This window comes from Beta vulgaris, chromosome 2 (assembly GCF_026745355.1).
Source record: "Beta vulgaris subsp. vulgaris cultivar EL10 chromosome 2, EL10.2, whole genome shotgun sequence".
Lineage (NCBI taxonomy): Eukaryota > Viridiplantae > Streptophyta > Magnoliopsida > Caryophyllales > Amaranthaceae > Beta > Beta vulgaris.
This window is the reverse complement of record NC_079203.1, coordinates 52,880,110-52,904,574: the sequence shown is the minus strand read 5'-3', so window position 1 is coordinate 52,904,574 and position 24,465 is coordinate 52,880,110. Positions and strand designations below refer to the sequence as shown.

The following is a 24,465-nucleotide window of genomic DNA, read 5'->3' as shown; positions in this document are numbered from 1 at the left end:
CAGAGGCAAATCCTAATTGTATTCTTTCAAAATCCAGAATGCAGGAAACAAGACAAGGGATTTAATACTTACCAGAGAGAAGGAAAATGAACAACTACAGCTTTTTGAAATAAACATGACATTGAACCCACCAAAAATCTATACAAACCCTGACATCCATAAGGTGATGTATTTGTAACAGTTGCTGAAAAAATATGGTCACCCTCAGGGTATTTTGCAGCTTCAGTCTTGAATTAATATCCAGGCATGTCGTAATTGTCCCTTAGAATGGTTTTTTGGTCTAAATCATTAGAGGCACTACTTCGAGTGAAATTGGAAGGCCGCAGTAAGGCAACAACTTCTATAGGAGGTAATGTTCCAGCAGAAACATAAGCATCTCTAAGTAATTCCTGCAATGTGATACAACATCAACAAACACAAGAAGTGATTTAAAAGTAATGCAGAGTTGAAACATTCAGGAGAATCAAACAGAACACAAAAAATTGTAGAGAATGGTGTTGCAACTTGCAATATGGGTAACAATGAAAAACTTCACTGGCTTAAGTAGAAAAATACCAAGTATAGGTTTCACTTGATACCACAAAGAAAACAGCAAACATTTTTCAGTTCATGTTTGGTTAGCAAGGTCCAATTTCTAGATAATATCCACGTGGTCTCCTTGATATCACATTAATTAATGTATCTTGGAGATCTTCTCAATTAACTAATATGATTATTGTTTTCAATAATATCTTTCCCTACAATCTAAAACATTTAGATGCCAATATACTGACCCCATCAAGTTCTAATGCATTGCATTGCTTTGGTCCCAGCACTTGTCAGGGGAATTCAAAAAGTTCACATCTCACGGAAAAGCTATATTACCTTCTAGTTAAGATCAGTCCCAGACCGCCTTAATAGCGCATCCCTTCCTTAAAGGAAGCCAGTAAACTTTCTTAGACTGTTTAGTCTTTGCAGATACTATAGCATGCCTAGAATAGGACACAGAATTCAGAAAAATTGCCAAAAATGAGATTCCATGCTCAACAATAAGGAGAGCAGGAGACGTAATTATCATACATCCCTAATAGTTCCACCATAGCCATATATCCCAAAAAAAAGGCTGCAAAAAAAGAAAAAGGAAAGCATGTATCAAAAAGAAGTCACAGCTAAACAATGGCCCAGCTAAACCTGAAAGTTAGAGTAAGGTTACGACATAGACTAACGAATAAATGCTCAACTTTAATATTCAAAAGATCCACCTTCCTCAAAAAAATCCATGTACATAATTCATGAAAAGTATTGGTTTTATGAAACTATTTCCAAGAGTAGTTTTGTTTGCTTCAAAAATAAAGCTCCTTGGAATTAAACGCAAATAGATTCTCTTTCTAAGAGCAGTCTCTCAACTAAGTGAAGACACTCATCTATATTTCCAAAGATAGCTTAGCTTTGTCTACTGAATATGTGAGTCTCTACATATGATTGCTACTAGGTTGGATAATACCTTTGTCATTACCGTGAGATATGGAGGTTTTCCTCCAATTGCAAGTCTTTTGGAAGTTCTGTGAGCTGAAGCACCCATTTCCCCCCTGATAAATTAACAAAACCAAGAAACTAGTATAAGAGATATGAAAGATGTAGGAGAACATAGAGCAAAAAGAGTGGAAATTTAGTAACTACATCCACAAACTAAAGCCATTAAAGACCACGCTTTTCAAAAGGAGAAACTGAAAGTACCACTTCACTATCGAATTCTCGTCACTTTCATCCATCCTAGAGCCAGTATCAAAGACAGAAACTTTATCCTCGTGAACCTCAACACTGCAAAACAAATTCTCTCCCGATTAACCAAATAAGCTAACTATGTGAATTCCATCAAGCAGTTACTGATTCTAACACATAGCCAGTAGGCCCAGTACCCTATATTGCAGAAAGGTTAACAAGTGAGCTTGCAGCAGCAGAGGGAGACTTGAATGAGAGACCATAACTGCTAATAAATATATTATGTAACCATCAATAACATCGAAAATGATACTATATATCCAAAGAAAAGATAATCCCAATCCCCAATAAACCTTTAAGAGTTAGACAGAAAGCCGTGTACCACGTGGTCAGGGAGGCTTGAAGATAGAAAATGCAAACTCATTGATGAACTTGCATATGATGAACAAGTAGCACACATTTAAATTCAATGCATACACAGAAGAGAAAAGAATAACTACAATCACCAATTGACATTAGGTAAAGGAACAACACTCTCAAGGTCTAGGCTGAAAAAAGACTAGTGATGTACGCATAAATTAACGGCGACCGTTTCTATGTAAAGGATATGCCAATATGCCATACAAATTTCTTTCCTTGTAGAAAGAAAAGTCAAAGTCCTAATATTACAAGCAAAAGTCAAGAAAGCACAAGGATACCTGACTATGATACTTGATATTTCAAAATTTCGACAGGAGGTTCATGAAGTAATCAGTGCCTCATTCAGTGGAGAAGAGGAGGTCATGATTGAAATCTGCCCACTGCCCATGAGACGAAAGCCAATACAGGTAATAAATAAAGAGCAAAAGCTACAATAAAGCATTGACCATAACTGCAGCCTCTACCCATGAAGAGCAAGTTAAACTCTGTACATGTTTAAACACCGGAATGTCTTTTATGAACAGAAAGTTATGCTTTATTATCATTATTTCGAGAGTAGTCAAGTTGCTATTTCGATTAACACTATAATTCTAGAGAAAGAGCAGCTTATAATCTAACAACACTATGCTAAAAACCAACATGAAATGATCGAAGTTCCTGTAGTTATTCATACTTAATAATTGAATTAAAAAGAGCATCAAGAGTCAAGAGTCAAGAGACAGAGGAAATAAAATTCCAAATAAGAAAGAGTTCCCTCTAGGTTATCCTTGGGAGGGTTTTGCTAGTCTCGATACTAGGGTTTTCTCCGTGCGCGGAGATCGAAGTTGATCTACTGATCGACGTTGAAACCATGGACACTGATTCCATTCGTGAACTTGTTTCTGCGCATATCAGCCTGGAACAAGATAAAGAGAGGGAGAACGAAAAGCGAGACGAGGGAGGTTTCGAAGAAATAGGGGTGAATACAAATGAACCCATAGAATGGATAGAGGAGGACTCAGACGAGGATGATGCCAGGACGGAATTGGGTATAGTTATTCGTATATGGACGAGGAGAAACATTAATCAAGCAGCGTTTGTGGCGACTATGACCAATATCTGGCAGACGAAGGCTGACCTAGAAATAAAAAATATTGGCAAGAATTTGTATGTGGTTCAATTCCACCATTGGAAGGACAAGCAACGTGTCATGGAAGGGCAACCGTGGCATTTTGACAAGCATGTCATCCTGATGGCGGACATAAAAGGTAACTGTAAACCTTCTGACATTAAATTATGGGAGTTCCCCATATGGACTAGGGTTTATGATTTACCTTTTAAGGGTAGATTAAATGTTGATAACGTAATGGCCATTGGTAATAAGATTGGTAGGTTTATTAAAATGGATAATTCGGGTGCAGTGGGGATAGATAAGTCTGTTAGAATCCGTGTTTTGCATGATGTACGTAACCCATTGGTCACCTGTGTCAATGTAAAGATGAAAAATGGAAAGGAGGAGGCTTTTGTTGTGAAATATGAGAGACCGCCGCTGTTTTGCTTCTTCTGTGGACGAGTTGGCCATGGAACAAAAGATTGTGACATGGATGATGATGTAGATGAGGGGGAAGTGAAGTTTGGAGGATGGCTCAGAGCATCTCCATGGAAAGTGGGGAACTTGGGGGATAAAGATCATGGGAGAGCTGGTGAAAACTCCTGTGCTCGCGCTCTTTTTGTTACAAAGCCGAAAGCTCAGCCGAAGAGGGATATAAAGGCAGATGTTAGGGAGATGGTGAATAGAATAGATAACTGGGCACTAAAAGAGTCGAGTAAAGTGACCAATGAAGGAAGGGAGGAGGAGAAGAGTGATAGGGATACTACTGACGCAAGGGGCGAAGGGAAGGATGTTTTGAAGAAGGCTTCTATAACGGAGGCAGAGAGTGCTGGGGTTAATGATCCCATATCGCTAAGAGGCCAAACAGACAAGCTTCCTCAGAAGGCGGAGGTGTATGGTAGGAAGGTTAAAATATGGAGGCAAATTGAGAGGACGGACAGCCGTAGTAAGCCCGAAAGTGCTCAAGCTTCCGGGTGTAAACGTGATGAAAGAGAGGGAATGGTGAATGGTCTGGATGCTATGGAAATCGAGGAGAGAAGATATTTGAAGAGGGTGAGTATTATAGATAACCTTGCGCTGGAGATGGACAAGGGTGCAGCTGATGAAAAGGTGGCGGGTCCCACAGAATGGACCCTTGGTGACCAATGATACACATTCTTAGCTGGAATTGTAGAGGGTTGGGGAGTCCCGCTGCAATTAGCGCTGTAAGGAGAGTCATCTCCTCAGAAAACCCCAAATTAGTGTTCCTTTGTGAGACGAAACAAAAAAATCATGAGATGGAGATTGTGAGGAAGAAATTAAAATTTGATAAGATGATTGCAGTTGATTGTGAGGGGGTGGGAAGAAAAAGACGTGGAGGGTTAGTTTTATTATGGCAAAATGAGTTAAATATTCAGATTACAACTATGTCTGCGAATCATATTGATGTCCTTGTGGAAGATAGCATAAATGGTGATTGGAGATTTACGGGTGTTTATGGACATCCAGAGGAGGAAAATAAAGTAAACACAGGTGCCTTACTACAAGCACTTGCGCAAGCTCCGGTTATGCCGTGGCTTTGTGGGGGTGATTTCAATATCATGTTAATGGAGTCGGAGAAGAAGGGTGGGGCGGATTTCAAAGTTCATGAGGCTACTATACTTCGAGAAGCAATGGAGGTCTGCCAGTTCATGGATCTTGGTTTTGTTGGTTATGAGTTTACTTGGTCTAACAATAGGGGTGGAGAGGCAAATATACAAGAACGTATTGATAGGTTTTTCGCGAATGACTTATGGAAGACGAGGTTTGCTGGCTCGTTTGTATCACATTTAACAAAGAGAAAATCTGATCACTTACCTCTTCTTGCTAGTGTTTGTGGAGGTCAGGTTGCGGTAGCTATGCGAAATAAAACCAAAAGATTTAGGTTCGAAGCCATGTGGTTGAGGGAGGAGGAGAGTACGGAGGTAGTCACGAGTGCGTGGCAGCGGGGGATGGATGTGGGAGTGAATTTAAGGAGAACAGCTCATAACCTCACCACTTGGAGTAGGAAAAAGTTCGGAAATGTGGCCAAAGAATTACGAGCTTGCCAACACCAAATGAAAGAATTGATGGAACGTGAGCCTTCAGAGGATAATATGAATGCGATGCGGAATGTTGATGCACGAATGGATGAATTGGAAAAGCGGGAAGAAATTTATTGGCACCAACGTAGTCGTCAAAGTTGGATTGAAAGTGGTGATAAAAATACAAAGTTTTTTCATCACAAAGCCAACCAACGTGAAATGCGCAACAATGTTCGATGTATCAAAAATGCAGCTGGTGATGTATTTGAGGAGGAAGAAGATATTATGGAATGCTTTGTCGATTACTTTAACCATTTGTTTACATCAACTAACAATTGTGACATGGATCCTGTGCTTGATTTAGTTGATCCACTAGTTGATGATCGAATGAAAGAGATGCTGGCAGCACCGTATAGGAGGGAGGAGGTGTCTTTAGCATTATCCCAAATGCACCCAAACAAAGCTCCCGGGCCGGATGGAATGAATGCATTGTTTTATCAAACTTTCTGGGAGACCATAGGGGAGGATGTCACTGATAAAATCTTAAACTTTCTGAATGGTGTGGATGATATTGGTGCGGTAAATCAGACTCATATTGTGTTAATTCCCAAGAAGAAGCATGGTGAGTCTCCTGTTGATTACCGTCCGATTAGTTTATGCAATGTTATTTATAAACTGGCGTCTAAGGTGTTGGCAAACAGAATGAAACAAGTGCTTCCGATGGTCATTCATGAGAGCCAGAGTGGTTTCGTTCCGGGGAGGCTAATTACGGACAATGTCTTAGTAGCCTATGAATGCTTTCACTTCCTGCGAAAGAAAAAAAAGGGGAAAAAGGGATACTTGGGACTCAAGCTTGATATGAGCAAGGCCTACGATCGTGTAGAGTGGTGTTTTCTTGAAAAAATGATGTTAAAGATAGGGTTCCCTGAGAGTTACACAAAGATGGTGATGAAGTGTGTTGAAACTGCTGAATTTTCAGTGCTTGTTAATGGACAACCCTCTAGGAAATTCCGTCCATCACGGGGGCTGCGGCAAGGTGACCCGATATCGCCCTTTCTGTTTGTGTTATGTGCTGAAGGATTGTCCACATTATTGCGAGATGCGGAATCGAAAAAGCTCATTCATGGTGTTAAAATTGGAAGACGAGTCCAACCTATTTCTCACTTATTCTTTGCAGATGACAGTTTATTATTTGTGAGAGCTACTGAAGAAGAAGTGGAACATGTATTAGATGTTCTTTCTACTTATGAAGCTGCTTCGGGGCAGAAACTGAATATGGAAAAATCCGAGATGTCTTATAGCCGAAATTTGGAGCCAGAGAAGATTAATACTCTTCAGATGAAGTTGGATTTTAAGGCTGTTGAGGGACACGAAAAATATTTGGGCCTGCCTACTTTCATAGGTAGCTCAAAAAAAAGAATTTTTCAAACAATTCAGGATCGAGTCTGGAAGAAGTTAAAAGGGTGGAAAGGACAATGTCTTTCACAAGCGGGTAGGGAGGTGTTAATTAAAGCGGTAGCTCAAGCCATACCCTCTTACGCAATGCAGTGTTTTAAGATTCCGAAAAGCATAACGGATGGTATTGCTCAAATGTGCCGAAATTTCTTTTGGGGTCAAAAAAAAAGAAGAGCGAAAACTAACGTGGATAGCATGGGAGAAGATGTTCCTTCCAAAGCAAGATGGTGGTATGGGGATTCGAAATTTTGAAATCTTTAATAGAGCATTGTTGGCTAAACAAGCATGGAGGCTTATTACCATGCCAAACTCATTCATGACCCGCGTCCTAAAAGCTAAGTATTTCCCAACGACTTCTTTTATGGAAGCAAACGAACACTCGAACATCAGCTTCACCTGGAGATCGATATTGTCGGTGAAAAATCTTATTTCAAAAGGGCTGTGTCGTGTGATAGGAGATGGGAGGACAACAAACATGTGGCACGATCCGTGGGTGCCTGGGCTGCCCGAATGTAGGGTGCAACGAGGAGTAAGAGAAGGGGTGATGAGTGAATACCGAGGGGTTCATGAGCTAATGTTAGATGGCCATTGGAATGTGGAACTTTTAGATGAGGTGTTTAATGGTGAAGAAAGCAGGGCGATTCAGCGAATTCCATTACCAAGGCATGATTCCAAGGATGAGTGGATGTGGTACCACAATGCGAATGGAAAGTTTTCGGTCCGTAGTGCCTATTTTATCGAGCTGCATAGTAGCCAAAGCTCTAAGCCTTCTTCGTCAAGCCCTCATCGGTCGAAAATATGGAAGTATTTATGGAGTGCAAATGTTCCCCAGAAAGTGAAAATGTTTGGGTGGCGGATGCTTCGAAATGCGTTACCTGTACGAGCAAATCTAGCAAGCAGAGGTATGAAGGTGAATAAAGTGTGCGAGAGGTGTGGTGAAGCTGATGAAACGTTGGATCATATGTTCATGCGGTGCGTTGAGAGTACAAGGGTGTGGTATGCATCGCCTTTGCGGCTGGAACCAGACAAGGTGAAGGGGGGTTCAGTTCGGGATTGGGTTGAAGCTTTACTAGCGCACAAACAAGAAGCGGTGTGGTGGGAGTTGTTCTGGATGCTCTGCTGGGGCATCTGGAAGGGGCGCAATGCATGGGTGTTTGAACAAAAAAAATATGTTTTCATGGAGGTGGTGGAGAGAGCTGTTAGGGGGGTGTGGGAGTTCCAAAAGGAACCTGATTCTATCCAAAGGAATGTGTTAGGGGGTGAAATGGAGGTGAGATGGAATGCACCTAGGGAGGGTGTTTATAAGCTGAACACGGATGCGGCCATAATCAAAGAGGTAGGGATAGGCATGGGCGGGGTAGTTCGGGATGAGGAAGGTGACGTGATGTTAGCTACCTGCTGTGGTCTAAGGGGCATTTCAGATGTGGATATTGCAGAGGCGTTGAGTGCGAGGCATGGATTGCAAATTGCGAGCGAAGCAGGCTTGAGGAACTTGGTGTTGGAAGTGGACTGCAAGAAGCTCTTCCTATATCTTAGTGAAAAAATTCATGAAATATCTCCCTTTGGCAAAATTGTATCAGATATTATAGAGTTTGCTTCTCATTGTTCATGCATATCCTTCTCTCATGTGAAGAGACAAGGGAACAAAGTTGCCCATCTCTTAGCCCAACTGTGCAAATCAGACATGGAGCTAAGAGTGTGGATTGATGAAGCACCTGTTGAGGTTGCTAGTGCTGTTTTGTTGGACAAGGCCTCTGAGTCTTAATAAAGCTGGGTTTTCTGTCAAAAGAGACAGAGGAAATGTTACAAGAAACTCGACTCTTGGAGAAAAGCGATTGTCAATCAATCTTCTAAAAGACAGCACTTGTGAAGCCAGTCAAAGACTACAACCTCACATTCAAAATAAAAACCCTTTCAAGAGACCAACCACAGACAAATCAAACTTCTAGAAATTCAAAAATGAGCAGAGACAACCTCAATTGTTCTCGTAAAAATAAAAAGCTCGTACATCTTAAAATATAAAAGAAAAAAGAAGATATTTGTGCTCATTATTTCTTTAAGCACCATAAATAATGAAAAAGTAGCAAAATAGTACAATATGATATAAAAGCTACCTAAATGTAAGGGAAATAAAAAACCTTAAGCTTGCACTGGAGTTGAAATATATCAGGGAGTTCTGACTTGGGCTTCCTAACAATCTGCAGCGCATTGGACAAAAATTCAAGGGTCAGAACACACAATAGTAGTACAGCACAAACTAGTATCAAACCACCAAATCTATAAATTCTTGTATCCAGATTACCGAATTTAAGGGGTTAAACAGAAAGGGCTTTCAGTACATGTACTATTGCCCATGAATCTAATATAATTTGTCATCAAACAAGGTAGCAGGCAGAGAGAGCGTAGCAGTCAGAGTCATTGTGCCATTTGGAAATCAACAAACATCTACTACACTATGTCCCAGTGGTCAAATACAGAAGATTATTAGATTCAGCAAGATCATTTGGAATCACTAGACCTGTAGAAGCAACATTAAAAAAGGGCTGAGGAACCATGATTCATGACAATGTAAGGTACGTATATTTTGAGTACAAGATAAGAGTATTATTTGCTTTATTAATCAAATTTGTATTCCATCGTAGGTGACACCAGAAGATGTTATGCGATAACATATCAAAATAGCACATTGAGCACACTTGAATTAGGGGGAAACTAGCCTTCATATGCACGCGATGCGTGCGTTAATTTCAAAATTTGTTATTCTATTAGATACTTCATTCGTACTTTATTTATGATTAAACTTAAATGTGAAAAATTCAACAATTAGATGAATTTAGATATATTAATTCGCTATGTAAAAAAATAAAAAGGTTGTGAGTGATTGTTAACATTAATTTTTTTTGAATGAATATTGAACAGAAAGAACAAAAATAATGAGTTGGTTTAACTGGATTAAAGAGTATCAAAGGTAGTAAATGTTCAGACTTTTCATGTGCACGTTATGTATGCCATTTTTTTTTATAAGGTATAAATATTTTGTCCATTTAATTTTTGATTGAAGTATTTGATGCATATACCATTTTAAACTTGTTTTAAATGGCAAGTTGGAATGAGAATTTTTAAATGATTTGTTTTTGTAATTTTTTTTCATTCCATTAATTAGATCATTAAGGGTATTTTAGTCACTTCAAAAAAGGACACCACACCTCCTCCCTTGGCTTATATAATAGAGATAAATTAAGGGGGTCATATAATAAAGAGAAGTTGATGGGTTAAGGTAGTGGTGGTTGATAGAGGGGGATCGGATAATTACTTCCATTTCGGGTAATACATTACGTAGCACCTTGGGCTTATTGCAAAATCTTTCCTCCACGTGGCCACGCCTACTCTTCTCTCAACCACCACCTCTACCCATCTTGCTTCTGTTTATTTTCTTATTTACCCCTTAAGTTAATTATATTCCCCCAGTCCAAGCATGTAAGGAATTAAACATATAAGCTAAGAAAACATGCAAGCAAAATAGTAAGTTCAGGGATTTCCTACCAAAAAGCAAAAAAAAACCCTAAGGATTCAAAAGATAAGGTGATAAACATTCAGAAACTGCACCTCCGTAAAACATCCATGAGGGGACAGTTCAATCTCTCTGTCTGATGGATCACGAAGCCCACCCGCAGCCTGAAAATTAATAAATATTTCTGTGAATAGCACTGAAGATAGCTTCTAGAGCCTGCAAACAAAGCGTCGTCTAAAGAGAGAGACATAATTTATGGACATCAAAAAGTTGACATCTCACAAAAAACCTATATTACCGTACAGTTAGGATGAGAACCAGACCGCCTTAATAGCGCATCCCTTTCTAAAGGAAGCCAAAAAACTTTCTTAGACGGTTCAGTCTTTGCAGATACTATAGCATGCCTAGCACTGGAAAACAAATTCTCTCGAGGTTAACCAAATATGTTAACTATGAGAATTCCATCATGCAGTTACTGATTCTAACACGTAGCCAGTACCCTATATTGCAGAAAGGTTAACAAGTGAGTCGGCAGAGGGAGACTTGAATAAGAAACCATAACTGATAAAAAATATATTATGTAACCATCAATAACATTGAAAACGATACTATATCTCCAAAAAAAAGATAAAAAACCATTAAGAGATAAACATAAAGCCATATACCACCTGGTCGGGGAAGCTTGAAGATAGAAACTGCAAACTGATTCCTGAACTTGCATATGATGAAAAATTAGAATGCTACGCATTTAAATTCAATGTATACACACAAGGAAAAAGAATAACTATAATCATCCATTGATATTAGGTATAAATTAAGTATCTTCTTTTGAGAAATAGCTTCACACTCCACTGTCTCGAGGATGAGGACAAAGGAACAACACTCTCTAAGGTCTAGGCGGCTGAAAAAAGACAAGTGATGTACCTATAAATTAATGTAAAGGTATACATTCCTCCTTCCTTAAAGAAGGAAAAGTCTCAAACTCCTAATTCCTAATATCAAGATGGTGAAGGTTAACAAATTCATTACAAACACTGTTGACTATATTGCTATATGCTCCTTCAGCTAACGAAAATGTTACAAGCAAAGGTCAAGAAAGCACAAGGATACCTGACTGACTATGTTACTGCGTATTTCAAAATTTCAACAGATGGCATTCATGAAGTAATCTAATCAGTGCCTAATTCAGTCGATAACTGCAAGAGCAGGGCATCTGAGACGAAAGCCAATAATACAGCCTACAGGTAATAAATAAAGAGCAAAAGCTACAATGAAGCATTGACCATAACATAACTGCAAATGTCTTTTATGGAGACAACTTAAAGCAAGAATCACTATCAAATATTCAAATATATATAGATATCAAGTACTAGAACAACAGATATAGTCATATAGATATAGTTATAGTTAAGAATTAAGATGATGATGTGCAAATAAAATTGTTTACTTCTTAAAGCAAGAATCACTATCAAATATTCAAATATATATAGATATCAAGTACTAGAACAACAGATATAGTCATATAGATATAGTTATAGTTAAGAATTAAGATGATGATGTGCAAATAAAATTGTTTACTTCTTAAAGCAAGAATCACTATCAAATATTCAAATAGTCCTGGGAAAACAAAAAGATTCATGCAACTACAAACAAACAACAAACTGAACTACAGTAACTAGATAATTGAATCTGTTTGAAACCCAAACACTTACCAAATTACAATTAACTCTGCTAGGGGCTAGGGGCTAGGGCCGTCTCAAATCTCCAAGCTCTGTCAATAAACCACTAAATTACCCAACCAAAAAACCTAATTACCATTAGGATTAGGTCAAATCAACAAAAATCTGGATTCATTTTCACTTTTTTATTCATCTTCAACAACAAATCAGATCAACAAAACGTTAAATTATAGTATTGGAATTTCGAATTTTGCTTAGTTTTATCAACAGTGGGGATTTGGCGATTTGCGTGCAACAACTGCGACTATTTATATATTTACTAATATGCGCGTAGAAAACGCGTATCTTAGCTGTTATACCGTATAACAGCTAAAATACGCCTAGATCTACGCGTATATTAGCTGCACTACAAGGTATTTACTAATATGCGCGTAGAAAACGCGTATCTTAGCTGTAATACCGTATAACAGCTAACATACGCCTAGAACTACGCGTATGTTAGCTGTACTACGGTGTATGTAACAGGCTAACGGCTAAAAAATATCGCGCGTATTTTAGCTGTTGAATTATGCAACAGCTATAATACGCGTCTACTGCTTATCTGTGTTTGGGTTTTTGGAAATTTTTTTGGTAATATTCAATATTCGAATTTTTGACATAAATAAATAATATTAAAAGCACTATTATTTACTCATATGCGCTAAAGTCCAAAAACATTCCATTTCAAAAAAACTAGAAATTGCATAGCACAAGGTTTGATCCCATGACCTCAAGCTTATATATTAAAGTCTTAACCATTAGACCAAGTGATATTTAGTGTTACTATTTTAAAGTATAATATTAATAAATGAAAATTTTCCTTACCCGGGGCATAGCCCGGGCCTAATAACTAGTTATATTCAGAATGGTGGCTCTCGTCCTCTTCTTAGGGTGCGTTCTCTTCACCTGCAAAAAACGTAAACTTATCCTAACTGAGATTATTTGACATGATTGAGCTTGATTAACCCTTATCGAAACTTATTTTTTAGCGTTAGGTTAGACTTGATCAGACATTTTCTCGATTTCTTGGACCTAAAACTTATTTTCTAAGGTGAAAAAAATACCACTTAATATTGAGATCCGCTATTCTTTCATTTTAAATTTAAGTTCGCATGGTCTCTTACAATACCAATCGAAGAATGAGTCTGTAGTAGCTTATAAGGTTATAGAATAAATAATAGAAATATAATTTTGAGCTTCACTTCTCCTTCTCTCGGTCCCTCTTAACTCTCTAAGTCTTTCTCTCACCACCTTCTCATTTCATTTTCTGAACTTAAATTAAATTAATTGAGCTGAAATTAAATTAAATTAACTGAGCTGAAATTAAATGACTTGAAACGAGAGAAACTGAACTGAATTGTATATTTCATTTTCTAAAATATTAATAAGATAATAATCAATAAGTATTAACATAATATTATCAATACTTAAATAATAATAATAATAATAATAATAATAATAATGATGATGATGATAATAATAATAATGATAACAATAAATAATGACAATAGAAATAAAAAAAATAAAATATTATTGTTACTATAATTATTCTATTAATAATAATAACAATATTAATAATAATATTGAAAAAAAATCAAGCATTAGATAAGATTGAATTGAAATACACTAAACTAAAATCAATTGAATCAAAATTAAATTAAGTAAACTAAATTGAAATTAATTAAACTTAAATTACATTAACTGAAAGAAATTAAATTAACTAAATTAAAATTAACAAAACTAAAATTAAAATTAACTGAAACCGAAATTAATTGAAAATAAGTCCAAAAGAACACGTACTTGACCATTTAACTCAAGGGAAAGGTAATACATTTTGTTGTATCATATATAATATTAAAGGAAGAAAAATTCTGCCTACGTGTCAAGCCACCATTATTCAAAGCCTCACATTGCTCCTCGATTTCTCCTTTGCTTTTCATCAATCTGCCACGTGTCATTAGCCTTGGATCTATTTTCAGCTCATAATTTTAGGCGTAATTGAATTCCTTTTATTCAGCATTCTAGCATTTTAGGCAACAAATCAATTAGATGAACCAGTTATGTTAGGATTTTAAAATTAAATCAATTATTTGCTACATAAGTGTAACCTTTAAGGAAATAAAAATCATTTACAAAACCTGTTTGATAGCAGAAAACTTGACCAAGCAGCATATGGAGTATTATATTCCTTGATTTTCGGCTATCAAAGATTGTTTCTTCACTTTATTTTCATAAAAAAAAAAATCCCTACTATATAATAACTTATTGTATATTTGTGGTACTAAAGAATTTGTATAAATGAAATTGTCAATAAATGTTTTTTAGTTTTCTAATCAAAAGAAAACTTCTTCGTGCATTTTATCATGACATTAGTTACATCAGTCACTAAACACACGGGTCATAAGCCAGTTTTAAAATATATTTTTAATTACACGATATGATTATAAAAATTAAATCATGAGCTAATATTCAACCATGATTTTAGGAGAAACATCCTAAAATCTTAAATTTATAAAATATTCCCCCTTTTAATGTGTTTTTTGTTTCATTTACGTACCTATTTATAGATGTATATATCACGATTAAAAAGATTGTTTAAAATGTTGTAAAAAATGATTTTTATATATCATGAAATATAATTTTATATTTTATATTATTTCAACCTTAAATGCATGAAATCTGATTATTATGGATTTAATAAATTTGGAACAAAAAAACTACTTAAAAAAAAACAATTCCCATGCATTATGCACAAGTCCAAATCATATCTTAAACGTATAACTTCTGGCCATAATGTAGATGGACAGGCGGAAAAATAGAAAATACTAAAAATTTATTTTGTTGGGAAAATTTATAGTACGAAGTGACATGTGTTTCTTGTGTAACTTTTAGTAATATAATATAGATCGTAATCTACATAATATATATGACTTTACACAAGATACCATGAAGTAAAAAAACAACTATTAGATGTAATTAAGTATACCTAAAATAGTATTGAACTTCAAACATATTGAAAAAAATATATGAAAAATTATGCATATAATCTACAAGGGTCTAAAGCAATATGTTCAAAATGTAATTTTTCGACAAGTTAAAAATAATGGTTTCCAACTATTATATCTAATGAATAATAAAATTTATTGGTAAAAGCGGTAACTTTTAATCTTAAATGGATCACTTCTGGATTAAGAAAACTGATGTATTTATGACAAAAAGTTACCTCCATGTAATAATAACTTATTGTATATTTGTGGTACTAAAGAATTTGTATAAATAAAAAATTCAATCGATATATTATTAGTTTTCTAATAAAAAAAAAACTTCCCGTGCATTTTATCATGACATTAGTTACATCAGTCACTGAACACACGGGTCATAAGTCGATTTTAAAATATATTTTTAATTACACGATATTATTATAATAATTCATGAGCTAATATTCAACCATGTTTTTGTTCAAAAAAAAAAATATGTCACACCATGACTATGATCAGAGGTTACATATAACAAAAACAATAACAACTTAATCTTTAATCCGAAGTGGTCTAGGTGGGATAATATGAATCATCATAACAAATCATATCCACGACCAATACATACTAATTTTTTTTTTTTAAAAAAAGAGTTAAGGTATGTTCTCTTTAGCATAAAACAACTGAACTGAATTGAACTGAATTGAATTAAATCATAACTAATAATAATTTAGGAATTAACTGAACTGAAAATAAGGTGGGGAGAACAATACCTTAAAGTGAGAGAAGTAAGACAAGAGACAATATATAAAACAAGAAATTAAATAAGGTAAAAAAAAGTGAAAACCAACATATAAGGGCGGTTCACTTCAGCTTATTTTGACAAAACTATGACGATATAAGTTCGAAAAAATTTAGATGATTAGGTGATCCAACGGGTTGCCAACCCTCTAATTATTGAAATTTCCTCGGCCAATAGTACATTCAGACATTAATTTTATGATTGTTCTCTCTCCAAATTATTGTATATATATTAATATTATTACTTTATTGTGTCTAAGAGGGTTTAACCTTAGGATCACTCAAAATTTTCCCACGCTCTTACATTCAAATGAAACAAAAATTATGAATACATCCACTTATGAACTTACTTGATATTAATTCATTTTTAAAGAAATGCACACTTTGAATTCGGCCCATTCTATATAAATTTCTAAAATAAAGGATTAGCAGAGAGAGTGAAACATGGCCCATGTGCTCAAATTATAAAATATAGCTTTCTTTAATGAGTTTCGAGACACTAATTGAGAAGGTGAATCAACAAAATGAGTTAATTATATATTAAAAGAGGGATTTATAAGTATTCAATTTTAGTTGGTCTATAAGAGAGTAAAAGTGTTGTTGAAAGATCAGAAGTTATCGAATTAGAAAAGTTGTTAATTTGCCTATGCACTTTGTTTTGACAACTTCTTTTTTCTTTGATGTAAAAGATAATATTGAAATGTAAATCATATGGAGAACTTATAAAACACACATACATTATACAAGTACTGTGTATTTATATTTGTTTACTATACAAAATTATCATTTTCTAAACTATTCTTAATATTAAAATTGTGGTGGCTTAATATATTCTAAAATTGTTTTCAGGAAGAAACTAATGAGTAAGGATTATTTCAAGTAGCAACAGGGAATAAGGTATTTAGGCAAAAAAGTAAAGTGGGAAACCCCGTATGATACTCATTACGTCAGATGGAACGGGGAATAAGGATGATACAATATATTATCGAAATTGTGGTAATTTCAGGTAGCAACGGGCAATAAGGTATTTATACCCGATATGTATTTATTCCGTCAGTTGGAACAAAATTTCTTATGATGTTTAAAAAAAACAGTTTTTTCGGCCATGTGTTAAAAGTCAATGACAATCCCTATCACATGGTAGGTTTGTATCCCCGAGACCAGTTCTTAGTCATGGCTAATTTTATGTAGCCATTTATTAGTCACGAGTAAAAATTGCTAATAGTACTAATTTATGAGAAAGAACATGGGAAGTCTAACACTTTAAGGCCATTTCGAGTAAAAAATGAAGACTGTAATGTGGAGAGGGTTTCTAAGACAATTGACCCCTAAGTGCTTACTGGGATAAGACCAAGTTCGTGCAACTTTTCTCCCTTTTTCGAAGCAGTTGAGATCATTAATTTACCTTTGTCATCTCAACCCTTAGATGATGGTTTGTGGGGCTACACCAAAATTGGTATATTATATTAAATCATGTCATCACTTTATTAATTTTTCAAAGAATTCCCATACATAAGTTATTAGCGGTTCAATTGTATCGAAAGTGTGAGAAAATATGGAATTCCAAAGTTTCTCTTAAGGTGTTGTTGGCTTTGCTTATGACTATGTTATACAACCTCCGTTCTTTTTCTACTGCAACAATTGAGTATGTTCACGTTTGCCAATGCACTATTTAAACTATTAATATTTTTAATTACTTTTTAGTAAAATTATAAAAAATGATATTCTGAAAGTATATATCGAGACGAATATAATCTAACAAGACCCCACATGATAATATTTTTCCTTACATAAAAATCATAATATACAGTGAAAGGTTATGATGGTGAATGGATAATGTAAAAATCTCATTTTGCAATATTATAGAAATAGAACGGAGGGAGTAACTTCTTAATAAATTTCGTTTTGCACTAAAAAGAAGTCTTCCAAAACATATGAGTATCATGTATATGTTAAACAACTTTATAATTAATATAAAAGTGTATATCTCTTAAACATAATTTTTTATCAAGTTAACGTAAGAATCGTTTACACGTTTTCATTGTAGCTGATATATAAAAACTAAATAGTTCCCGTGCATTATGCACGGGCCTAAAACCTAGTGACCAACTAAACGAAGAAATCAACTCATCATCACCAAGCCAAGCAGTGCATAGGAGAAATTTTCCTTATCCTGCTAGGCTGCTACTTTAACCATATCACATCACAATTCACAGTGAAGCACACCTTCCCCATATCTCTATCTTTCTTTCTCTCTCCTCAATTTTTTTTTAACTTAGAAGATGTTTTCAATGGCGGTTCAACCTAACATTAACGCCATTGTTAAACCTTCAACATACCCATCTCCTAAATTATCCCTTAAACCCTTAAAAGCTCCCACCTTTGTGAACCCAAAACCCTTTTCTCAGTTGAAGAAGAAAAATTGGAGCTTTTCTCTCTCTGCTGCTCCAGAATCCATTTCTGATATCTCTGTTGTGGAGAATGAGTTAGATGTTGATGATGACTTACCTGTTGTCACTAAAGAGGTTATCTTCTTTCTCTTTCTTTTAATTTTTGCTGAATTTTTTTGGGTTATTTAAGTGTATGTATTGGAAATTTTGTGTGGTTGTTTGTTTGAATTTCGTTTGAGGAATGTATTGATTAGTTAATCGAAATTTTCTGTTTTCTTTTTTGGGTGATTTTGTTTTGGGTAGATTCTGTTGTAGTGAAAAAATTGAAATTCTTGGAGAAAATTTATGCTTGGTTGTATTTTTTGGATAGAATTTTGAATCCTATTGCATTGACTGAATTGCTAGTAGTTCTTAAAGAAATTATAGTTCATTCTCGTTTGTAATTCTGTGAGAAAATCATTTCATGTTTTAGGTTGTTTCTAAAATTTATGCCCAAATTAATACATACACAGGTCCGTAGGATGAGCAACATTTGTACGATGAACATCAAGCACTATATTATGAACATAAAGACCAATACCAATGAACATGTACCAAAGAGATGTACATATTGTTCATTTGGCTTGTTAGCCATGTACATGTGTTCATTTGACGTGTTATTTATATACATTTGGCATATTAGCCAGGTACATGTGCGCACCATGCTCTACATACAAGCGCATGCACCATCTAGGCGTTGAAAGTAATGTCTATGTTTATTGGACTCTTTACTTTACCTTAAGTACCCGTGTTAAATTCTGGATGCTCTGACATGGTAATGCCACTTTGACACTTGATTTTGGGCCAAATTGAAAACTTTCTCAATATACACGAGTAACCGAGTTCGAGTAACATAGCCACACAGGTTTATATCTTTGCTTTGGTGTTGGCATTATATAGGCTGATTGTTATCTCCTGAGTCCTGACATCCATAAAAGCAATAATATGTAACTATACCTAAGAAATTAGCAACAGAAATCTTTTGAACTACCAGCTGACGTTGTTTCTGGATCATATATACGCATCAAATTGGTTATTTCAGTATTGCAAATCAGAAATATAAATGGTTCGAGTACAAATACAATGAAGTAGTTGGTTCTGTTTTATTATAGGATCTGACTGATGTGATTATTGTATTGTGAATGTAGAAGCTGCAAGTGGTAGTGAATCCAATGGATAAACCGAGGCTAGTTTTGAAATTCATATGGATGGAGAAAAACATCGGTCTTGCCCTTAATCAAACGATACCAGGTCATGGTACAATACCATTGAGTCCATACTACTTTTGGCCTCGGAAAGATGCTTGGGAAGAGCTCAAGGTGTTGCTTGAGAGTAAGCCCTGGATATCCCAGAAACAAATGATTATTCTTCTTAATCAAGCCACTGATATCATCAACTTGTGGCAACAAAGTGGTGGTAATCTTACAACTTAGAGTGCTTGCTATGTGAAATTTTCTTGTCTTTAGGCGTATTTTGTATCTCTTTGTGTTTGTAGGAGTTCTCTCTCGTTTTCATCAATCAGAAACATTGCTACTGCTCGACTGTTCTGAGTTTTATGCAGTTGATTGAACAAACAGAGATATCTCATATATTATTACACTAAGTTTCATGTATCTATATGCTATGGTTCAATTTACATTTGGAATTTGAAATTTCCCTTCTGCTTCTGGAAGTTTTTTGGTTGTTGACAGAAGGAAAGCTAGAAGTCCTTATTGATGCAAAATACTCTTATATCACTCCAGGTCCCAAACAACAAAAGGTTTGAAGTTTAGGTCCTGTAAGTTTGGTTGTGGACCTTTGTCTTGCTCGGGCCATGGTTTTTGGGGCACGAGGCCAGCATGTCATGCTTGACCAAGCATCCGGCATGCCGCATAAACAAGTTACAAGCACAAGGCCAACATGTCCTGCCTGGTCAAGTCTTTGGCACAGGTATGGCCCAGTGCCAGGCCATTTTTATAAGCAGAAGCGCGATTAACTCCTTGTTTATACATATTTAAGCTGCAATCATAACACTATATCTTATCACTTTTTGTCATCGGTCTCGTATATTTCATTCATCCTACAAAAAAACAACATTGATAGTTAAAATCACTACCTTCTCAGTTCTCACAGCTTGTACTAATACAGTAGTACTGTACATACTCTGAAGTCTGAACTTAGGTATAGTAGAGGTGGAATTTCCAGATATGTGTAGTCATCCTCAACAAACTAATCAAGAAGAACCATAAAGAATTCCTTCTCATGAAGCATGCGATACGCTTCGACCACCTTCTTCAGCTGTTGTTCACAACTAGGGCTCACACAAATTGGAACCTCAGACTTGACTACTTGAGCATCAAGGATCTTCACAATTTTTTATAAACCATCACATGTATTACTATGGGATAAGTTGTCAATTCTAGTTTTGTGTATATAGTACGATTAAACTTCACAGCATTTGGTAATTCTAGAGTAATACAATATCGATCTCAATCTACAAACAAACTTCTTATATACCCATGCATAGTGGTGCTACATACAGCAAATTAAACAGTGGCATGCTGCAAAGTTATATTTTTATGGATGAAATTACCCTTGTTCTAATTATCATCCCCAAACCCCTAGCCCAAGTTTTAGTTACTATTTCTTCTTCCACAATCTACTCCATACAGCAAATAAGTGAAATCTACAGCAACACAACAATTCACTACTCTAACATCAGTAAGACTTCTCTCACTCGCAAATCGTGCGACACCACTCAAGCAGTGAAATTGATTATGGAGGTATTGGTTACGTTAGCCACGCCCCGTAAGGGGTGCAACACTAATCATTAATTTGCTCTATCTATAGCCCTTATGATTTGATTGTGGAGGTATTGATTATTGTAGCTAGGGGTGTAAGTTATTTGGTCAAAAACCGAAAACCAAACCAAACCAAACCGAATTAGTAATTTGGTTTGGTTTTTTTTGAAATTCGGTTTGGTTTGGATTCAAAAAAATTATTTTTTCGGTTTTTCGGTTTGGATTGGTTTTGGTTTTGGAAAACCGAAAAAAAACCGAATTATTGTCACTTAACATACGAATTTTGTCTATTATTTTTTTGTGTTTCTTTTTTTTAATATTAATTACAAAAATACAAAAATATTGTCACTTGAAATACAAATTATCAAAAAATTTGGTTTAAATTCGGTTTGGTTTTTATCTTGGTTTGATATAATTTCATTTCGGTTTGGTTTGGATTTTGGAATATGAAAAAAAATTAGTTTGTTTTGGTTTGGATTTTGAAAGATAAAAAAAATCCGGTTTGGTTTGGTTTGGTTTGGTTTTTGATTTCATATTTTGGTTTGGTTTGGTTTGGATTGAGTCGAATTTCGGTTTGGATTTGGTTTGGAAATTTCAAAACCGAATTTATTTTGGTTTGGTTTGGTTTTGACCTTAAACCAAACCAAAAACCGAACTTACACCCCTAATTGTAGCCACACCTTGTAAAGGGGTGCAACACTAATCGTTAATTTGCTCTATCTAGTTTTTTCGCTGTATATAGCCCTTATGATTTGATTATGGAGGTATTGATTATTGTAGCCACGCCCTGTAAAGGGGTGCAAGTGCAACACTAATCGTTAATTTGCTCTATCTAGTTTTTTTGGCTGTATATAGCGCTTATGATTGAAATGTATTGCTTGTAAACGGAGCAAGTTTGACGACCTTGAATATTTGTATGTAGGTGCCAATTTTTGGACTAAGTTTAAGGTTAGAAGCCTTAAGGCTTTGTTCAAATATGTACTATATTTGTCTTTCCATTTTCTTTGTCTGAATTTGTAAAAGCTTGGCTTTTGAATTTACTTAACTTCTTGTTGACTTTATATACTTTTAGAAAATTGTTGATTGTCATAACCTTTTTAGCAGATATATTGACGGGCTTTTTGGTGGAAATAATGAAAGTAACATGGAGAAGTCAAATTGAATAAGTCAATTAAGATTGAGGAAGAAACAAATAAACAAAATATCGTACAAAAATGTTATATACAAAAACAATCCTTTAGTCCATGGGTAACATATATATGTTCATGGATTAGTTAACTGTTATGGATAATCTTTCACCTACTTCAGCTAATCACCTCTTCTAAGTTTAGTTTTGCGTTACTTATATTTTCTTACATAATCATAAAAAAAAGTATATACAATATGATCATATAAATGGGATTATTCACTGTAGTTGAGCATTCGCCTGTAAATGCAAAGTGATGCCATTGTTGGATGCAATTTCCCTGAGAAAATTAATTCGAGTTTCCATGCTTGGTTTGCTTCTTGATAGCTTTTGCATAATCTGACCAAAGGAAACAAGAAAATACTTTAGTCAAAACTTATATCATGCACTTAGAACGGTTAATTAGGAGTACCAAAAATGGTGCACCAAGCTAGTTTTTTTATGTACTAAACGCAGTGATGTCAAAACTTATATCATGCACTTAGAACGGTTAGGAGTACCAAAAATGGTGCACCAAGCTAGTTTTTTATGTACTAAACGCAGTGATGTCGAAACTTATATCATGCACTTAGAACGGTTAGGAGTACCAAAAATGGTGCACCAAGCTACTTTTTTTTACGTACTAAACGCAATGATGTAAACAAGATTCAATCCCAAATCTTAAATATGATACCATCCCAACTTTACCAACGTAACAAACTAGTGCATAACACACAGAAGCTGGGAGCCTAGACACCCTCAGTTTTGATAATATTATGACTTTACCGTAAAATATGTTGAAAATTCTTCAAAAATATGTTTGATTTTTCTGAAATGAAAATAAAAATTTTGGTCACCCCTAAAATATTGTTGTGGTTTTTCTTTTTCCCCTGTACAAGACGTTAAGTGCACTAATAATATAGTTTAAGTCTCTTGAGGACGTTTCTATTAATCGGCGAAAATTTTCACTTATAGTATGTGAGTTAAAGAATCCCTTAATTTTACCTTTTCATTGACACCAAAACTTCTAGGAGATTCAACAGCTTGAGAAACAAACTGATGGCCGAACTTTGAAGTGTAATAATCTCTAATATGTTGTAATTCTGGGAAATCTCCAAACCTTGAAGATGCATATATTAAACTTCCTATGGCCTCCTTTAATTCATCTGGGCAATCCCTGAAAATTGAAATAAACAAATATTAGATAGAACCCACGAAATTATAGCCAAAAAAAATACTCACTCTCTGAAATAAATGAAACACTTCTAAGTATTAAATAAAATGAGATGAGATACTAACTTGCTTTTTTCAATCAAAGACACGTTTTCCAGAAGAAGGTTACAATAATAGTCTATCAAATCAAATGCATCCAACATGTTCTTGCTCTTTATCACATGCTCAACCTGTTGATCACATATACCAAGATTAGTTTAAAAAAAACTTAAACATTCTTTGCATGTAGTTCATGTTAATTTTAAAAAAATTGCATCTGTTTAGGTACAACTAACTGTCACGTTACAAGTTTAAATTATACTATCAACGTGACAATTAATTCCAGACAGATGAAGTAATAAGGCGGCGAGAATAGAATAATACTCGAAGAAGAGCTTGTTCTTGGTGACCAAGGTTGAGAAGTTCAATAACATCAGATTGAAAAATGGAGAAAAGAGCTTGTTGCCGATTCTTGAGATGTGAATTTCTAGTAAAAGAATGCTCTAAGAAAGAGTTTAACTTTGATGATTTTCTTCCAAGTAAAATATTCAATGTTTTCCCCATACTTATGTTGTTATGTTTGCCTTTCTTAAGTTGGGTTTTATAATAATGGGTATATATATAAGTTATAACGAGTCAAGGAAAAACATCCTAGTCAAAAACTTATGGGGGACTTGGATGGTTTCAACTTGTTTTTTGGATAAAAAAAAGATGCCAAATTTGGCACTTTCATTGACTGTGAACCATTAAAACTATGGCATAACAATTAATAATCAAATTTGATGACTACTAAGTGCTAAGTCATTTTCTTGGTAATTTGCACATGTTTACCAGGTAGAACGTTACAATCCTAGTTCAGAGATAAGTGATCCATACATACTATTTTAGGACATGAGAATTTAAGGAAGAGTCGAAGAGATGTTACGCTTCTTAGAATCGTACTCCCTCCGTCCCATAATATAGCGCCAACTTTATTATTGGTGGGTCAAACTTTAAAATCGTTGAACGAATATTCTCATTTGTATATATAAAAAAACATATTCATGTGGATCTTGTTAGATTCGTCTTAATGTGTAGTTTCATAATATCAACTTTTTATATTTTTTATTAATACGAAATTGAAGATATTAAAGGTCAAAGTCACGTGTCTTGGAGACCGTGTAAGA

The 24,465-nt window shown here is 35.0% G+C and overlaps 3 protein-coding genes across 4 annotated transcripts; 1 reads left to right on the top strand and 2 right to left on the bottom strand.

Annotated features, from left to right (window-relative positions):
• Positions 1-72: 72 nt before the first annotated feature.
• On the bottom strand, positions 73-11,925 carry LOC130590414 (structural maintenance of chromosomes flexible hinge domain-containing protein GMI1-like). 2 transcript variants are annotated; one of them, XM_057392790.1, is made up of 5 exons: positions 10,315-11,925; positions 8,823-8,906; positions 1,717-1,800; positions 1,484-1,568; positions 73-389 (listed from the first exon to the last, which is right to left on the bottom strand). In XM_057392790.1, exons 1-5 carry the CDS (start codon positions 10,467-10,469, stop codon positions 234-236), a joined length of 564 nt encoding a protein of 187 aa, XP_057248773.1. In that variant the 5' UTR covers positions 10,470-11,925; the 3' UTR covers positions 73-233. The 2 variants fall into 2 exon arrangements, with proteins under 2 accessions (XP_057248773.1, XP_057248774.1); XM_057392791.1 differs by lacking the exons at positions 73-389; positions 1,484-1,568; positions 1,717-1,800 and adding an exon at positions 7,852-8,487 and having other exon boundaries at positions 8,847-8,906; positions 10,315-10,383; positions 10,518-10,629; positions 10,888-11,925.
• Positions 11,926-17,816: 5,891 nt separating this feature from the next.
• On the top strand, positions 17,817-19,814 carry LOC104905926 (30S ribosomal protein 3, chloroplastic). Its single transcript, XM_010694585.4, has 2 exons — positions 17,817-18,238; positions 19,291-19,814. The coding sequence occupies exons 1-2, from the start codon at positions 17,996-17,998 to the stop codon at positions 19,573-19,575; spliced, it is 528 nt and encodes a 175-aa protein (XP_010692887.1). The 5' UTR covers positions 17,817-17,995; the 3' UTR covers positions 19,576-19,814.
• Positions 19,815-22,080: 2,266 nt separating this feature from the next.
• LOC104905934 (uncharacterized) lies at positions 22,081-23,955 on the bottom strand. The gene is made up of 4 exons (XM_010694592.4): positions 23,684-23,955; positions 23,387-23,490; positions 23,093-23,264; positions 22,081-22,447 (listed from the first exon to the last, which is right to left on the bottom strand). The coding sequence occupies exons 1-4, from the start codon at positions 23,861-23,863 to the stop codon at positions 22,328-22,330; spliced, it is 576 nt and encodes a 191-aa protein (XP_010692894.1). The 5' UTR covers positions 23,864-23,955; the 3' UTR covers positions 22,081-22,327.
• Positions 23,956-24,465: the final 510 nt, after the last annotated feature.